Here is a 14,876-nt window from a genome sequence, read left to right on the forward strand (position 1 = left end):
AATTAGGATGAAATTCTGGACGAAATGATAGTTAAACAAGTTAATTTTAGGCGAAGAAATACTTTTTAAAGTTTGAATTTCGGTCGAAAGACAGGGCCAAAATATTTTGTTTATATTATTTTCTGTCGAAAGACAGGGTTGAACTAATTTATTAAATTGTTTCCGCTAGAAACTAAAATAAAAAGATTAAACATAAACATCTCTTGAAAATAACGGGCTAGGATGAAAAGAACTTCAGTTTGCTGATGCTTAAAGGATTCTTTACAGCATAACACACATACTGTTGCCATTCAAAACTTAGATTTAATAATGTGCAATACCTGACTTTGTAAGGTGAATACCACCCAAACAATTAGTCTGATAATGAAATGTTACTAAGATAAAGCGTTCCAAATCACCTTCTCTTCCATCTTCTGCAATAAAAAGTTCAAATTTAAAATTTTAAATTTTTGCCTAAGAAATGATAGAGAAATGGCAAATGCAGTTTATTGCAGTTTTCTTGGAAACTAATAGAGATAATAGAGAATGGTTTGCGGATTCGCATTCTGCACATAATTCTACATTATATAACATTTAAAAACTTTCAGTTTCTTGTACTTATGTAATTATTGAAAATGGTCAATAACTTGAAAACTAATTAAGATATCTGAACAAAAATAGTATTAATGGATTCCTTGAATCATTATGTACCTAACTAGAAAATTTCAGGAAAATCCGAGAAGTGGTTCAATTTGGTCGATTCCGATTTTCATCCAGTTTTCCGAAATATTGGTGTTATCGGAAAACTGACTAGATATCTTTCATGGCATTACAATTCTATATCGCATGGCGTTTTCCATTTTCTTCCAGCTTAAACTTTAATTTTTAGGCCACAAAAGAGTTAAGTGTAACTAACCACTTAACTATTTTCAGCTGGTTTTTGGTCAACTTTACAGAATTAAAAACTGAATCTGCCATTTTGTAGAACCTTGTTATGACATGAAGAAAGTGCAAAAAGTTACGTTGTAACTTTTATAGTTTCCGAGAAAATCGCGTCGGAAAATCAGTTTTCATTCTTTGAAAAATAAAAGTTTTTAAATCTCATATTATGTAGAATTCAATGCTGAATGTCATCCCGTTTTCCGTTTTTGATTATCTTCCTTAGTTTCCGAGATAATTGGTCATTAAGAATCGCAGCAAGTACATGCTACAATTTAATACGTCTACAAGGCAAACAATTTGAACTATTATAAAGGAAGTTGTGTAAATAAGATAATAATAAGCTGCCATTCTCAATAGTATTATCAGCTTTTAATAATTTTTACAAACACTAATTAAAATGCCAGGCGCCTCTGCCAAATTTTTGTTAATTAATTCAATCTTGTCGGAAACTAAAAAATTCTGAAAAGAGAGGCATTTTGGGGCACTTCAGATGGATTTCATGTATCCGAAAAATACGCAGGTTGTAAAAATACACATTGCTCATATAGGTATGTAAAAAATAAATTGATACTGCAATTATGATAATAAGGGATTTAAAAGTCATCCTACACGATACTATAATTCCTGTCTGGTCAATAACTTTCGAATTTCTGCTGTCGAGCAATTAGCTTCAATCAAGATGTGTTATCTGTGTTAGAATATATACTAACGGGTTATTAGCAGTGGGAGCAATATTTCATATAGATTACTGTCATTCCCACACTGTAATAATTTAGTTATATAACTTAGTCGACAAATAGAGCCGCGTTTGTGTATACTTATAACATTCCCTTTGCATTATTCAATTAAATTTGTAAATGTTTACTTGAAGTGCATACACTTTTAGGTTAATTAGTAAAATTTAACATATTATCTAGCAAATCATAAAAAACAAAACCTGTAGATTGTATTCTCAAATCAAAATAACACTTAAAACATGTTCCACAAAGTTTTCGTTTATGGAACATTAAAACGTGGTGAACCCAACCATCATTGGTTCACCAAAGATGAAGGTGGAGCTTTTAAATTTCTATCTGAAGCTTCAACAATTGAAAAATACCCGTTGATTATTGGGACCAAGTATAACATTCCATTTCTTCTTCATAAACCAGGTAACTTAACATAAAATACATTAAATAATTATATTTAAGACTCAAAAAATACTTAAAACTGATTTAAACTTTCTTTTTAAAGGTGCTGGCCATAACGTCCGTGGAGAACTATATGAAGTTGATGATAAGGTGTTTGCCAATCTGGACATCCTGGAAGATCATCCCAACTATTACGTGAGACAAGTGAAGCAAGTGAAAAACTCAGCAAGTGAAGTGGTAGACACATGGATTTATTTTATCCCCAACTTTCGCACCGAACTTTTGCAGCAAGAAATGTACGAATGTTACAGCAGTCTGGGCGCGCATGGCCGCCAATACGTTGATAGGTATCTCAGAGATCCGACATTCAGTGTGAAGTCGGGAATCCTCGACAACGAATAAAAACTAAAGCAATCATTTTCTTTTTACAGTGAAGAATCAACCCTCGATGATTTGTAAATGACGCAATCACGCATATTGAACTAAACAATTTTACTATAAATATCAATAATGTATTTTTCATTTTCATAGATTTGCATCATTCATAGATCTCGATTTCTCAAAAATTCTGCATCGTGTCCCAATTTTCGAAATGGCGACACTGTCCGTTCAGTTGTGTGTCTTGCTGGTAGCCTTGTGTTTGTGTTGATTCTTATCGCTGGCGATTCCCTTCAGTTTCTCTTTTAGTAATAATAATAATATTTCGAAGATTAGTAACAAAATTGATAATAAAACAAAAAGTTTAGGTTTATCGCCGGGGGCGGGGGGTTGGTAAAGGCTGGGTAAACGTTGGGAGAGGGCGGCGCCGTAGTAGGATGGTACTAGCTGTCGTTGCTCAGCGAATTAAAACGATTGCCGAGGCTGAGCTTTTGCGCCTGCCCGCTGTTCTTTGACTGCTCGACGAATCGCATCGAGTTTGACTTGTTGTGCGAGACCACTTCAAACGAACCCTCATTACGCCCCCTGCAACAAAATCATCTTTAGTAAAATTTCATATCATCAAGTTGGTAGCGCTACAACAATCCAGATAACGTAAAACAAGTGGCGCCATCATTACCAATAGATAAGCAAACAATATTCAAATCCGCAGACGCAAGCAATGCATTGGCATTAAAAATTTATTTAACAAACAAAAAACGATATGAAAACAGATTGTGTTAATTTTACTTTAAAATTTAAAATAATTTGTTAGTGTGGGCTACAGAAACTTTTTGTAAAAGATTTTACCTTCGGCCGTCTTTGTTCCCCGCCAAAGTTGGAAAATATTCTTCATTGTGAATATCTGGAGCAGCTTTGTGCCGCAGTCGGGTCGGCTGTAAAGTTCTCTCCTGGTGATGATCTGGCTGGTTGCGTTTGCTGGGCGGCACGTACGCACTGCCCACCACGTTCGGCATGGGACCTGTCGGGTCGGGTTTCTTCTCCTCGACAACCTTCGGTGGTTCACCACCGCCGACATGCGTGGATTCCATGCGTTTCCATGGCCCCACCTGCTTTTCTACCTCATTGCCAGCCTCATCATAGATGATCTCCTGGGTTTCACTACCGTCCGCGCCAGCACCGTTCTCCGACTGCGGGTTTATCGTCAGATTGCCAATCTTTAACCCAGTGTAGTCCTTCTTCTCCTCCTCAAAGTCCTTCCATTCGTCTTGGTCCTATGTAAATGCATGAAAAGAAACATGATTAGCAATATGGCTGCACATAACCTCACAAGTGCTTCTACAAAAGCGATTTCTGAACGTATCGCATGACAAATATTACGTTCATCATTCGTATTTCACATTTTATGTTGATGACATAAATATTATTGGCAATATTAATGATAATTGGCGAGTTTAATAAGGGTGCGTACGTGTTTTTCGGCAGTGGGGTCGTCACCCTCTTGGCTCTTCTCCTTCTTCGCGGGCTTCTCCGGTTTCTTGCTGGCATCACTTTCGAGTTTCTTGGCGACATCCTCGGTGGTGGAGAACTTGGTCTTCGTTTTGGAGCGCTTCTTGTCTTTTTTCGCGAAGAAGTCGTCTAGGTCTGCCATGGCGCGACGTGTGCGATGTTTGGCGCGCACGAAATGAAGGAAATAACAAACCGCGAACGAAAACGGGTTCTCGGCGCTGCTTTGGCGGGGCGGACGTGCGTGCCGTCGATGCGATGAACGTGGAGCAGTGAAAATTCGTGCGGCCCGACAGATGTGAACGGAGATGTGTGTGCGTGCAATGCGGGGTGGTGTATGGAGTCAACTCGTGCTCTTCTTGTCTTCCTACGTATGTACTGCATGAGAGCGAATGAGATAAAAGGTGTGCGACCTGCGCGCTTCAATGACGTCAAACTGACGTCAGTTGATTATTTGGACACAATGTAGGCAACTCTATTGACTTGTGCCACAAATTCAAACTAACACAAAATTGTGCCACGAAGAGATTTTAAAAAGTACAAAATGATAACATCTACATCCATTTAATTAATAATAATCAATACCTAACTACAAACAAATGCACAACAAACACAAGTAAAACCCAAATATTTTTCTGTATAACATTGGCACTGCTAATTTTACTATTGCCATCGCCATGAAGAATTTCATTCTCTTTATTTCGCCTATCTTCTTCCAATTCAGCAATAATTGCTTTGTTAATTGACCGCATCAACGGAAAATTCTTGAAATCCAAACCCTGTTCAACACAATCACCTTGAAAGTCGTCTGTATCAATGGACCACACCATAGCACCCGCGAGGCGTTTGGAAATGGCGAATTTAATTTTCTCCCGAATGGAACGTGGGTCATCGTAGGCAATAACTTTATTTTCTAATGCGAGGAAAGGAGTGCGTGTTTTTTCGTCCCAGTGCTGTGACCACCTAGCGGTTTTGTTCCGCATCTCGACGCAAATTTCATTATAGCCCATAAAACCGTTTTCGCGAGTGAGCGGTCCCTGAAAGCCGACACTCTTGGCAATTTCACCAAGTCGTTGCGGTTTTTTGAACGCTGGCGCTTCCGACTCCACGCTTTCCGGAAGAATAAAGGTGCGACCGTAGAGTGGAATACCCATCACTAATTTAGTTGCCGGCGCACCCATTTGCAGCATGTACTCGATTGAATATTCCTGTGAGATGAAAAATAAAAGAAGCGTTAAAAATGACAATTATTACCGGTTGCAAATTTCATGCAAAATTGCATTATTTATGCAAAATGCATTCGATTGCAAATCTATAAAAACGCAGGAAAAGAAAGTTGAAATAATCTGCGCAAAAACAGTGCAACTCACCACACTGTAAACATCAGTACTGAATAATGGCGCATTCGCTCCAGTTTTCTGATCCCACGTGCCATGGTAATCATAACACATCATATGAATGTAATCCAAATAAACAGATAAACCAGCCACATCATAAGCAACATCAATTGTATCCTTTCCAGCGCCAAACGCCGCCGTTAACAAGAAATTAAACGGATTGAAAGCCGAACGAAGTTCTTTTACCAACAACAAGAAGTTTTGTTTATCTGCTGGAGTTCCACCACGTTTTCCTGGGAATTCCCAATCGAGATCAAGTCCATCAAAGTTATACTTCTTTAAAAACTGAACAGCACTCTGCACAAATCTACTGCGCCGCATTGGATCCGCAGCGAGTTTTGAATAGTTTTCAGAGCCTTCGTTCCAGCCACCAATGGCGATCGTCACTTTTAAATGGGGGTAGCGGTCTTTCAGGCGCACAATGCGTTCATAACCGCCTTTACCATAATCTTCAGTCAAATCCTGCCAAGGATCAAGAGATCGGATAGAATCATGAGTTGTATTCAACCCAGCGAAGGAATAAACCAAATGTGTGCACATATTAGGGTCGATGTGTTCAAGAGTGAAAGAACCACGTCCCGGGCGGTAGACTGCCCATGTCCCAATGTAACAAACCACAACTTTTCCATGGCCAGGACCTGAAATTTGATTAAAAACATGTTTTAACAGATTATTTTAATCCGTAATCCTATTGACTTTAGATAAAATATTTGTAAGTTATGATATGGGTTTGGTCCGCACTAAAAATTAGTTTTATAATAATTTATTGGTAATATAAAAATAGTTTTAGTGCTTTCACTTCAAAATGTAACAGAATATGTGTAATTTGATTGCATAAAGTTTTGAATTCTCACACAATCGACTAAAATACAAATATTGCTTAATAAATCACTTCACCTGTGATTAAACTGTGAATAGATCCCACCGTTAGACAACCCAGGAGTACCACGAAGGCGAGCCGCATATTTGCACTCATTTTTTTTTGTTGTAAGTAATCTAACGTAACACTTTGCGAAACGCGCACTCTCTGTGGTCTGACTCGTGGGTGCGCACTGACTTTTCACTTTTGCGATGAACTTTTATCGCAGATTACCGTTGCTCAGTGCACCGTTGCCCCACCGCCGAATCTTTGGTAACGAGAAGTAGAAGTGCTTCTTCGACTTCCTGCGCGCACGGGCTTCTCTTAACTTCTGCAGTGAAGTCTGAAGCAGTTTACATCAACAGCAGGCAAAGAACTACTCAACTCGTTGACCTTCCACGACGCGATGCGTCGCTTCGCGGCGAAGAGGCAGACGGAAGGAGGTGGAATATCGCATGTCGCGGTCGGGCGCCTTTCACTCTTCGTTCAAGTTGTTGTGTGCAAGACTTCTTTGTCTGGCGCATTTCATAAAATCCAAAAATATTCTGTTGAGTACGCTCATAATCCACGGTAGTGTTTTCGTTGTTAATAAATTCGTCGCGGCGTCTGGCGATCGAAAACAACTATTAGTCGCGTTGGCATTTATTATATTAAAGTAGTTACGTCACGAAATTCTATTATATTTCGAAATTCTCAAAAATAATACTAGGTTTATATTTCAATGAACCGGAAATAATTACTAGTTAACATACTAAACATTTCAAACATTGTTAGGTGCATATTAATTAATTTATGTACAATATTTATAAAAGTAAATAATATTGATGTTATTCACCGTATTTCCACGAGTTATCGATGATTTATTTACGCGATTCACCCGCTTTACATTTTAATGTGAGTCACACGCTTTTTTCATTGACCTTGCTTTAATATTGTTCTTCCTTATAACGCTGCAACTCAACTCTAATAATAAAGGTACAATAATAATGTATATAGTAACGTGCGGTGTTTGCACTAGTTCAGTATGCAACCCACACTCTTTTATTCTTAACATACAGAAATGCAAAACAATGAATCACTATTTAAATAAGTTATCTAGTCACTCACTATTGAATGCATTTCAGTTCATCATAAATATGAAAAATCTAGATAAATCTTAAACCATTTTAAATTATTCCACGCTGTAAAATGAATAACTCAACAACTTAATCAGAGTCTGATAGTTCTGAATCAGAGTTTTTCTTCTTCTTCGGCGCATTTTCCAAATGTTTTATTAAATCTCTCGCAGGATTGAAAATTCCATTTGTTTGGGTGTTACATAGGGCACAACGCATTGACTTTTTGTATTGAGCTATGGCGCATTCTTCGCAGAAATAATGTTTGCACCTAGAAAACAAGAAAAATCAAATTAAATCCAGGAAATAAACTATTTATTTCTATTTCAATTGGATTTAAGAATAAAAATCGCTAATAAATAAGTTTCTTACTTGGTAATAACTGGCTTATCAAAAGGTCCTTTACAAATCCCACACTCATCAGGAAATAAATCACTATCCGAGTCAATCTCATATTTTTTATCATCCTCATCCTCTTTCCCATACTCTCCAGCATCCCATTCTTGTTCTAATTGCCAGCCATGTTTATAATCACTTCTGTCATGCAAGAATTTACAACTGTCTCCAAACCCACAGAACCCAGTCTCTTTGTAATCCTTGCAAATATCTGGCTGATAATCCCACCTGACAGTGGCCCTCAAATTAGCTGGTGCTCTAATTGGTCCTCTCCTTACTAATCCAGAACTAGCATTTCCTGCTGCTGTATCTTTTGGTTTGTAGTATTGTGCATAGTTATTGATTCCTCTATAAACTTTGTCATCTGCCTGTCCTTCTAATTGTTTGTTAATTTCTAATTTCTTTTCAAAAATAGCCTGTGCATCTCTGTCTTTCTCTGTTTCTATTTCTAATGTGGCTGTTGCTCCTTGATCTTTAGGTCCTGAGGACATAACAGACTTTGATGATTTGTAATTTACACCAAATGTTTCCTCATCATTGGAAGAACTTTCAGAATCTGATGAAGCCTTTATATTTTTGGGTCTTTTGTTGGAAGAATGTTGTACATTTGGGTTGATTTTCTGTTTTCGTTTCGGCAATTTTACAGATGTAGAAGGATTCTCTGTGGATTGATCAGCATCTTCTTCAGAGTTGGAATTTTCGCGTTTTCTAGTTGCGCGTCCTTTTACATTTCGTTTTTTGAACATAAATGTACAAGTTCCGGAGCCTGGATCAGCCATGGTGAATTATATATACAATTTAAACTATTTCACATTAATTATTTAACAACAGTCTTCTTATTTTACTTAAATATAAACAACATTAAACTTTGAAAACAAACCGCGCAATAAACGTTTGTTTTCAGGTTAAAAACTTGCTGTCATCAGCTTGCGGCATTGAATTATTGTAGGTTACTTATCTGTTGTTGATATTGTGTCTGGTAGTAAATAAATGTGAGTTCTGGTGGTTTTAAACAATAATAGTGTTTTAAAATGGCAACAAAACGCAAACCGGACACTCAGGTGCCCGCAGAAGAAAGCGATTTACTCTCTATAAGACCACTGTAAGTTAAAAAGACAATTTTCAACATGTGTTGCAATATTTACATTGTTTTTAATTACAGGGGTGCTGGTCAAGAAGTGGGTAGATCATGCATAATGCTAGAATTCAAAGGCAAGAAAATTATGCTGGATTGTGGAATTCATCCAGGTTTAAGTGGAATGGATGCTTTACCATTTGTTGATTTAATTGAAGCAGATGAAATTGATTTACTTCTTATTTCTCAGTAATATTTTATTATATTTTATTTTAAAAACTGTAAAATTATAAACAAATATGTACATTTTAGTTTTCATTTGGATCACTGTGGTGCCCTACCATGGTTTCTATTGAAAACAAGCTTCAAAGGCAGATGTTTCATGACCCATGCAACAAAAGCAATCTACAGATGGCTGCTTTCTGATTATATCAAAGTTAGCAATATTGCTACTGAGCAAATGCTATACACAGAAGCAGATCTTGAAGCCAGCATGGACAAGATTGAAACCATTAACTTTCATGAGGAGAAAGATGTGTTAGGTGTTAAGTTTTGGGCTTATAATGCTGGGCATGTTTTGGGAGCTGCCATGTTCATGATTGAGATTGCTGGGGTGAAAATTATGTACACAGGTGACTTTTCGCGTCAGGAGGATCGGCATTTGATGGCTGCCGAGATTCCTACTGTGCATCCAGATGTCCTAATCACTGAGTCCACTTATGGAACACATATTCATGAAAATAGAGAGGATAGAGAAAGCAGATTCACTGGACTTGTGAATGATATTGTTCATAGGGGTGGAAGGTGTTTGATTCCAGTGTTTGCTTTAGGCAGAGCCCAGGAATTACTTTTAATTTTAGGTAAATACCAAAATAGATTAAAAAGTTGTATGTTTGGTGATTAATTTGTATGTTTTATTAATTATAGATGAATATTGGAGTCAACATCCTGAATTGCATGAAGTACCGATTTACTACGCATCATCACTTGCGAAAAAGTGCATGGCAGTATATCAGACATACATTAACGCGATGAATGATAAAATTCGGCGGCAGATTGCGATTAATAATCCGTTTGTGTTCAAACACATATCAAACTTGAAGGTGAGTGGAATTTTTACAGGCAAATTATCTTGTTTTGGTGATAAGAGAACATGTTTGCGAGTATAATTAGAAAAATTGGGAAAAATTTAGAAATCGCAAAATTTAAAAAGTATTAATCAACATATGCGTAATATGTAACATATTTCCGCATATATTAACATTGCTATCATAGCAGCAACCAAATTAAGGTAATACATTCGCTAGTATGGAGAATTCAACTAAAAATAGTTAAAATGTTTATTTTATAGTAAACAATAAGTTAACCCATATTTAATACATCGATCTCAGGCTTAACTTTATCATACAAATGCGGGAATGCATCGGCAGCGTAATACTTCTTCCTGACAACTTCATACAAAGTTAAATCAAACATCTCTTCCAATTCTTCTCTGGTCATAAAGATATCCGCGTACAAAAATGAAAATCCACCAACATCTCGCGTAAACTTCTCCATAGTTCTCATAGCTTCAACAGGTTTATACTCTTTTTTCTTAACAACATGACCAGGCACACCATAAATACCTAAATCATTGTACATAGCAAACTTCTCTCCTGGTACTAAATCTGTAGGTCGTTTCAATTGTCCCCAATGTTCGCCATGATCGTAGACTCTGCACGGATACACCAACAACGGATAGCAATCAAACAGTTCCTCAGAAATATTAATTTGATCTTCTAATTTGTTAATTGGCAGGACGATATCTTGGAATACTTGTTTAGTGAACGTGTAGGCTCTGACTCCAGGCGTAGTTGTGAATTTTAAGAACGCAGGTTTAGGTGGCAGTAACCATCCGAACAACAAACGGAATAGTGGGTTGTTACCGAACGGAATCATACTCTCAACAACCCAGAAAATCGCACGGTTATGTCGTAATAAATACTCTCTCATCGGAATAAGTTCAGTATAAGGTCCTTTAGTAAGAAAAGATTCAGCGTATTTGTAGAACCAGGGTTTGTACCATGCTGTAAGTTGATTTACGTTGAGTGTAGAATCATAATCAGAAAAGTTTCCAACCATAATAACAGCTCTGTCTTTATCATAAATAGTTGCCTCAAGATAATCAACGTCTGTGAGTGATAATTCTCGAATTTTATCACAATACTCTTTCATTCCTTCAACTGGGATGTATTTCATGTGAATGTAGGGTTTAACAGGGATGATCTTCAATGTTAAAGCAACCAGAAAACCTAAACTACCATGCGAATACGGCAGACATTTGTAGAGATCTGCATTGTCGTTCAAATCAGCCTTGACGAATGATCCATCACCAAGCACAACTTCATAGGACTCAATCATTTCATGATAAAGACCAACTCGATGCGAATGTGTTGTCATTCCGGTACCCATTGCCAAGCCACCTAAGGTAGCATCAGCTATCTCCAGGGTCACGGCCAGAGTATAACCTTTGGGGATTAAATACCTTGTAATATCGCCGACGGTGACCATGGGTTCCACTCTCACAGTCATATTCTTCTCGTCTAATTCCAAAATGTCGAACAGATTCACGTCGATTTGATGACATTCCGTTTTCTTGAAGAATTTCGTTGATAAACTCAACCAGTTCGGGCGTGATGTACAAAGATTCTTTCTTGATTCCGTTGGTAACTTGTTCCAGAGCTGAACTTGCCTTTGAATATCCCGTACGCGTTCGTCGTGCCGTTTTGGACTGGCGAGGAACATCCGGTAGAAACATTTCTGTATTTGTAGGCCCAGATTGAAGATGAAACTAGCCGGCAGGCAGAAAAACAGGATCACGAGACCACGGTTTGTTTCCAACACGTCGATCAATATTGTCTTCCATGACTTCTCGCGCTGCTCCATTCTAGCGGATGTAAAAATACACACACTCGTCTGGTCTTGTATACGTCGACTAATTTAGTTTATTGACGGCACGTAATATGAAGCGATACGGCGGCGGTAATCATTTTTGATAAGCCATAGTCTAGCATTAAAAATGTGTGGTATATTTATATAACAAGTTGAAAACACTTATTGCAGGGAATCGATCATTTCGAGGATATTGGACCCTGTGTGATAATGGCCTCACCTGGTATGATGCAGAGTGGTTTATCCCGCGAATTGTTTGAATCATGGTGCACAGATGCAAAAAACGGTGTGATTATCGCTGGTTATTGCGTCGAAGGCACATTAGCCAAGACAATCCTATCTGAACCTGAAGAAATCACCACAATGTTGGGGCAAAAACTGCCGTTAAAAATGAGCGTCGATTATATTTCTTTCTCTGCGCATACAGATTATCAACAGACGAGTGAATTTATCCGAATTCTAAAACCACCTCATGTGGTGCTTGTCCATGGCGAACAAAATGAAATGAGTCGTCTTAAAGCAGCTTTACAACGTGAATATGAAGATGATCCGAATACTACGATGCATTTACACAATCCGCGCAATACGCACGCGGTTGAATTGTATTTCAGAGGTGAAAAAACAGCGAAAGTTATGGGTGGTTTAGCTATCGTCCCACCGAAAACCGGCAATGTTTTGTCGGGGATTCTTGTTAAGAGAAACTTTAACTATCATATGTTGTCAGCTGAGGATTTGGGAAGTACGTACTCAGTTAAAATTTAGGTGGATTAATTAATGGCGTGAGTATTTTGATTTCTAGAATACACAGACATGAGTATGACTCAAATCATTCAACGGCAGAGTATTCACTACTCGGGCAATCTGAACGTCCTCCATCATATGATGTCGCAAGTGGCTGGACTTTTGGAACTGGTCGAAGGTGATAAGAAGCTGAGAGCTTTCAACGCGGTTGAGATCACGATCGATAACAAAATTGTCACACTTGAAGTAACACACATTTATTTACTTATATTTATTATCAAATTGTACTATTAATATGTTTTTAGTGGTTGGCAAATCCTATAAATGATATGTATGCAGATGCGATAGTCGCCGCCATTTTGCAAGCAGAGATGTTGGATACGCCGATGAAGCATACATCAAGCAATGCGAAAATCGACCGTGCACACTTTAAAGAATGCACTGTTGATATGTTACAGGATATGTTCGGTGAAGGTTCTGTTTCGAAAGTTACGAAAGGTGAATGTTTAGATGTGACTATCAACGAAAAGAAAGCCGAAGTTAACCTGACCACACTGGAAGTGACTTGCGAGGAAGACGAAACTTTTCAACAAATCGTCCACACGGCTGTTACTAAGTTGTATCAAGCTTTGGCCCCGCCACAAATTGAAACAGCGACCAATTAATATATAAATTGATATATTTTATATCTTATTAAAATAATATAAGCATAATCATAGAAAATACGTAGTTTAAAATAACATAAAAATGACGTAGATTTTAAAATGTTTACATGGCTTCGACCAAGATGGCGATGCCTTGACCACCGCCAATGCACGCGGAGCCAACACCGAACTTCAACTTCTTGCGGCGCAGTTCGTGCACAAGGTGGGTGGTGATACGCGCGCCGGAAGCAGCAAGTGGATGACCCAGAGCAATAGCACCTCCGTTCACGTTCAATTTATTCATGTCCAGTTTGAGTTCCTTGGCGCAGGACAACGCTTGCGCAGCGAACGCCTCGTTGATTTCAATCAGGTCCATGTCGTCGATTGTTTTGCCAGCGGCTTTGAGACAGTTTTGGATGGCTGTCACTGGACCAATGCCCATGATTGAAGGTTCCACGCCGACGGTGGAGTAAGCTACAATGCGGGCAAGTGGAGTAAGGCCGTTTGATTTGACAGCTTCTTCACTGGCTAAGATTAAAGCACCAGCGCCATCACTAATTCCCTATTGAGAAATTTAGAAGATAATTTATTTTGTATTAATTTTATTGTTTTAATTACCGAAGCGGATCCAGCAGTAACCAAACCATTTTCTTTGAACAAAGTTGGAAGCTTCTTAAGGCCTTCCAACGTGGTTTGTGGCCTGGGATGTTCATCAAACTCAACAGGTACCATCTTACCCTTGAATTTAACGTCAACTGGAGCAAGTTCAGTCTTAAATACGCCGGCATCATGGGCTGCCTTCCATGCTGTTTGAGATTTTAGCGAGAATGCATCAACTTCATCTCGTGTAATCTTGCATTTCTCGCCTAATTTCTCAGCGGTGAGCGCCATTGGTAGTTTGCAATAGCTGTCAGTTAAACCTAGCCAGAGAGAGTCCTCTAAAACGGGACTCACTCCAAGCGGGCTGCCAAAACGAATATTTCTAACAGTATAAGGACATTGCGACATGTTATCCGCGCCACCAGCGAGGGAGATTTGTGCGGCGCCGGTTTGAATGTCCAGCGCACTGTTAACCACCGCTTGGAAACCGGAACCGCACAGACGGTTGATCTGCAACGCGGGTTTCTCCATTGGAATGCCTGATTTCAAGAGGGCATGTCTAGCCAAAAAGTTTCCATCAGCAGTTGATGACTATTACAACAATAAAAAAGTAAATTCATAACACATTCTAAAAGTGTTCTATTTTAAGACGGTAATTAACTCACAGATAAGACATTTCCCACAGTCACTGTGTCAACTTGCTCTGGTTTGATCTTTGCCTCTGCCATGGCAGCCTTGGCGGCAGTGACTTGCAATTCGCATGCTGAAGTCTTGGTGAACTTGCCGCCGAACGTGCCGAATGGCGTACGCTTAGCGCCGACAATAAAAACACCTGAACAAATATACTAATTAATATAATTAAGACTACCTACCGGTATTATAGACTTTAGTAACCTTTAATCATGGAAGACATTGCAACAAATTAAGTTGGGCGAACTGAAATGGATGAAACAAGCGCGCAGACTAACAAAAATATGCCGGATTACAGTAAACGTGTACGCTTATCAATGAAAATAAGAGCAAACGGGCGGCAAGTGCTCAAGTCCAAAGTTCTAAAGTTCAACAAACAAGTTTTACTCGTGTAGAGAGAATACAATCACATGTAGCGCATGTAGTGTGAGTCGGGTGTTTAGTATTGTCGAATTTACCATAAATATACGCCTTTTATATTGTTTGTAGCAAC

At 38.4% G+C, this 14,876-nt stretch overlaps 7 protein-coding genes across 8 annotated transcripts; 2 read left to right on the plus strand and 5 right to left on the minus strand.

Moving 5' to 3' along the window:
- Positions 1-1,605: 1,605 nt before the first annotated feature.
- LOC135799274 (putative gamma-glutamylcyclotransferase CG2811) lies at positions 1,606-2,562 on the plus strand. 2 transcript variants are annotated; one of them, XM_065312302.1, is made up of 3 exons: positions 1,607-2,072; positions 2,155-2,398; positions 2,483-2,562. In XM_065312302.1, exons 1-3 carry the CDS (start codon positions 1,898-1,900, stop codon positions 2,508-2,510), a joined length of 447 nt encoding a protein of 148 aa, XP_065168374.1. In that variant the 5' UTR covers positions 1,607-1,897; the 3' UTR covers positions 2,511-2,562. The 2 variants fall into 2 exon arrangements, with proteins under 2 accessions (XP_065168373.1, XP_065168374.1); XM_065312301.1 differs by lacking the exon at positions 2,483-2,562 and having other exon boundaries at positions 1,606-2,072; positions 2,155-2,468.
- LOC135799272 (protein CDV3 homolog) lies at positions 2,542-4,234 on the minus strand. The gene is made up of 3 exons (XM_065312298.1): positions 3,901-4,234; positions 3,279-3,703; positions 2,542-3,014 (listed from the first exon to the last, which is right to left on the minus strand). Exons 1-3 carry the CDS (start codon positions 4,078-4,080, stop codon positions 2,873-2,875), a joined length of 747 nt encoding a protein of 248 aa, XP_065168370.1. The 5' UTR covers positions 4,081-4,234; the 3' UTR covers positions 2,542-2,872.
- A 249-nt stretch (positions 4,235-4,483) lies between these two features.
- Positions 4,484-6,535, minus strand: Cht2 (Chitinase 2). The gene is made up of 3 exons (XM_065312295.1): positions 6,230-6,535; positions 5,306-5,970; positions 4,484-5,143 (listed from the first exon to the last, which is right to left on the minus strand). The coding sequence occupies exons 1-3, from the start codon at positions 6,306-6,308 to the stop codon at positions 4,514-4,516; spliced, it is 1,374 nt and encodes a 457-aa protein (XP_065168367.1). The 5' UTR covers positions 6,309-6,535; the 3' UTR covers positions 4,484-4,513.
- A 645-nt stretch (positions 6,536-7,180) lies between these two features.
- mdlc (RING finger protein mdlc) lies at positions 7,181-8,481 on the minus strand. Its single transcript, XM_065312297.1, has 2 exons — positions 7,679-8,481; positions 7,181-7,577 (listed from the first exon to the last, which is right to left on the minus strand). The coding sequence occupies exons 1-2, from the start codon at positions 8,479-8,481 to the stop codon at positions 7,397-7,399; spliced, it is 984 nt and encodes a 327-aa protein (XP_065168369.1). The 3' UTR covers positions 7,181-7,396.
- A 181-nt stretch (positions 8,482-8,662) lies between these two features.
- Positions 8,663-13,172, plus strand: Cpsf73 (cleavage and polyadenylation specificity factor 73). Its single transcript, XM_065312293.1, has 7 exons — positions 8,663-8,804; positions 8,865-9,026; positions 9,090-9,637; positions 9,705-9,880; positions 11,880-12,447; positions 12,508-12,695; positions 12,755-13,172. Exons 1-7 carry the CDS (start codon positions 8,734-8,736, stop codon positions 13,112-13,114), a joined length of 2,073 nt encoding a protein of 690 aa, XP_065168365.1. The 5' UTR covers positions 8,663-8,733; the 3' UTR covers positions 13,115-13,172.
- On the minus strand, positions 10,104-11,775 carry LOC135799267 (delta(24)-sterol reductase-like). Its single transcript, XM_065312294.1, has one exon. The coding sequence runs from the start codon at positions 11,700-11,702 to the stop codon at positions 10,140-10,142; it is 1,563 nt and encodes a 520-aa protein (XP_065168366.1). The 5' UTR covers positions 11,703-11,775; the 3' UTR covers positions 10,104-10,139.
- yip2 (yippee interacting protein 2) lies at positions 13,111-14,745 on the minus strand. The gene is made up of 4 exons (XM_065312296.1): positions 14,588-14,745; positions 14,359-14,525; positions 13,712-14,284; positions 13,111-13,655 (listed from the first exon to the last, which is right to left on the minus strand). The coding sequence occupies exons 1-4, from the start codon at positions 14,604-14,606 to the stop codon at positions 13,218-13,220; spliced, it is 1,197 nt and encodes a 398-aa protein (XP_065168368.1). The 5' UTR covers positions 14,607-14,745; the 3' UTR covers positions 13,111-13,217.
- Positions 14,746-14,876: the final 131 nt, after the last annotated feature.

This window comes from Atheta coriaria, unplaced genomic scaffold (assembly GCF_025399875.1).
Source record: "Atheta coriaria isolate IRGN ID8LTWV9N9 unplaced genomic scaffold, Caltech_Dcor_3.1 hic_scaffold_9_pilon, whole genome shotgun sequence".
Taxonomy (NCBI): Eukaryota; Metazoa; Arthropoda; class Insecta; order Coleoptera; family Staphylinidae; genus Dalotia; species Dalotia coriaria.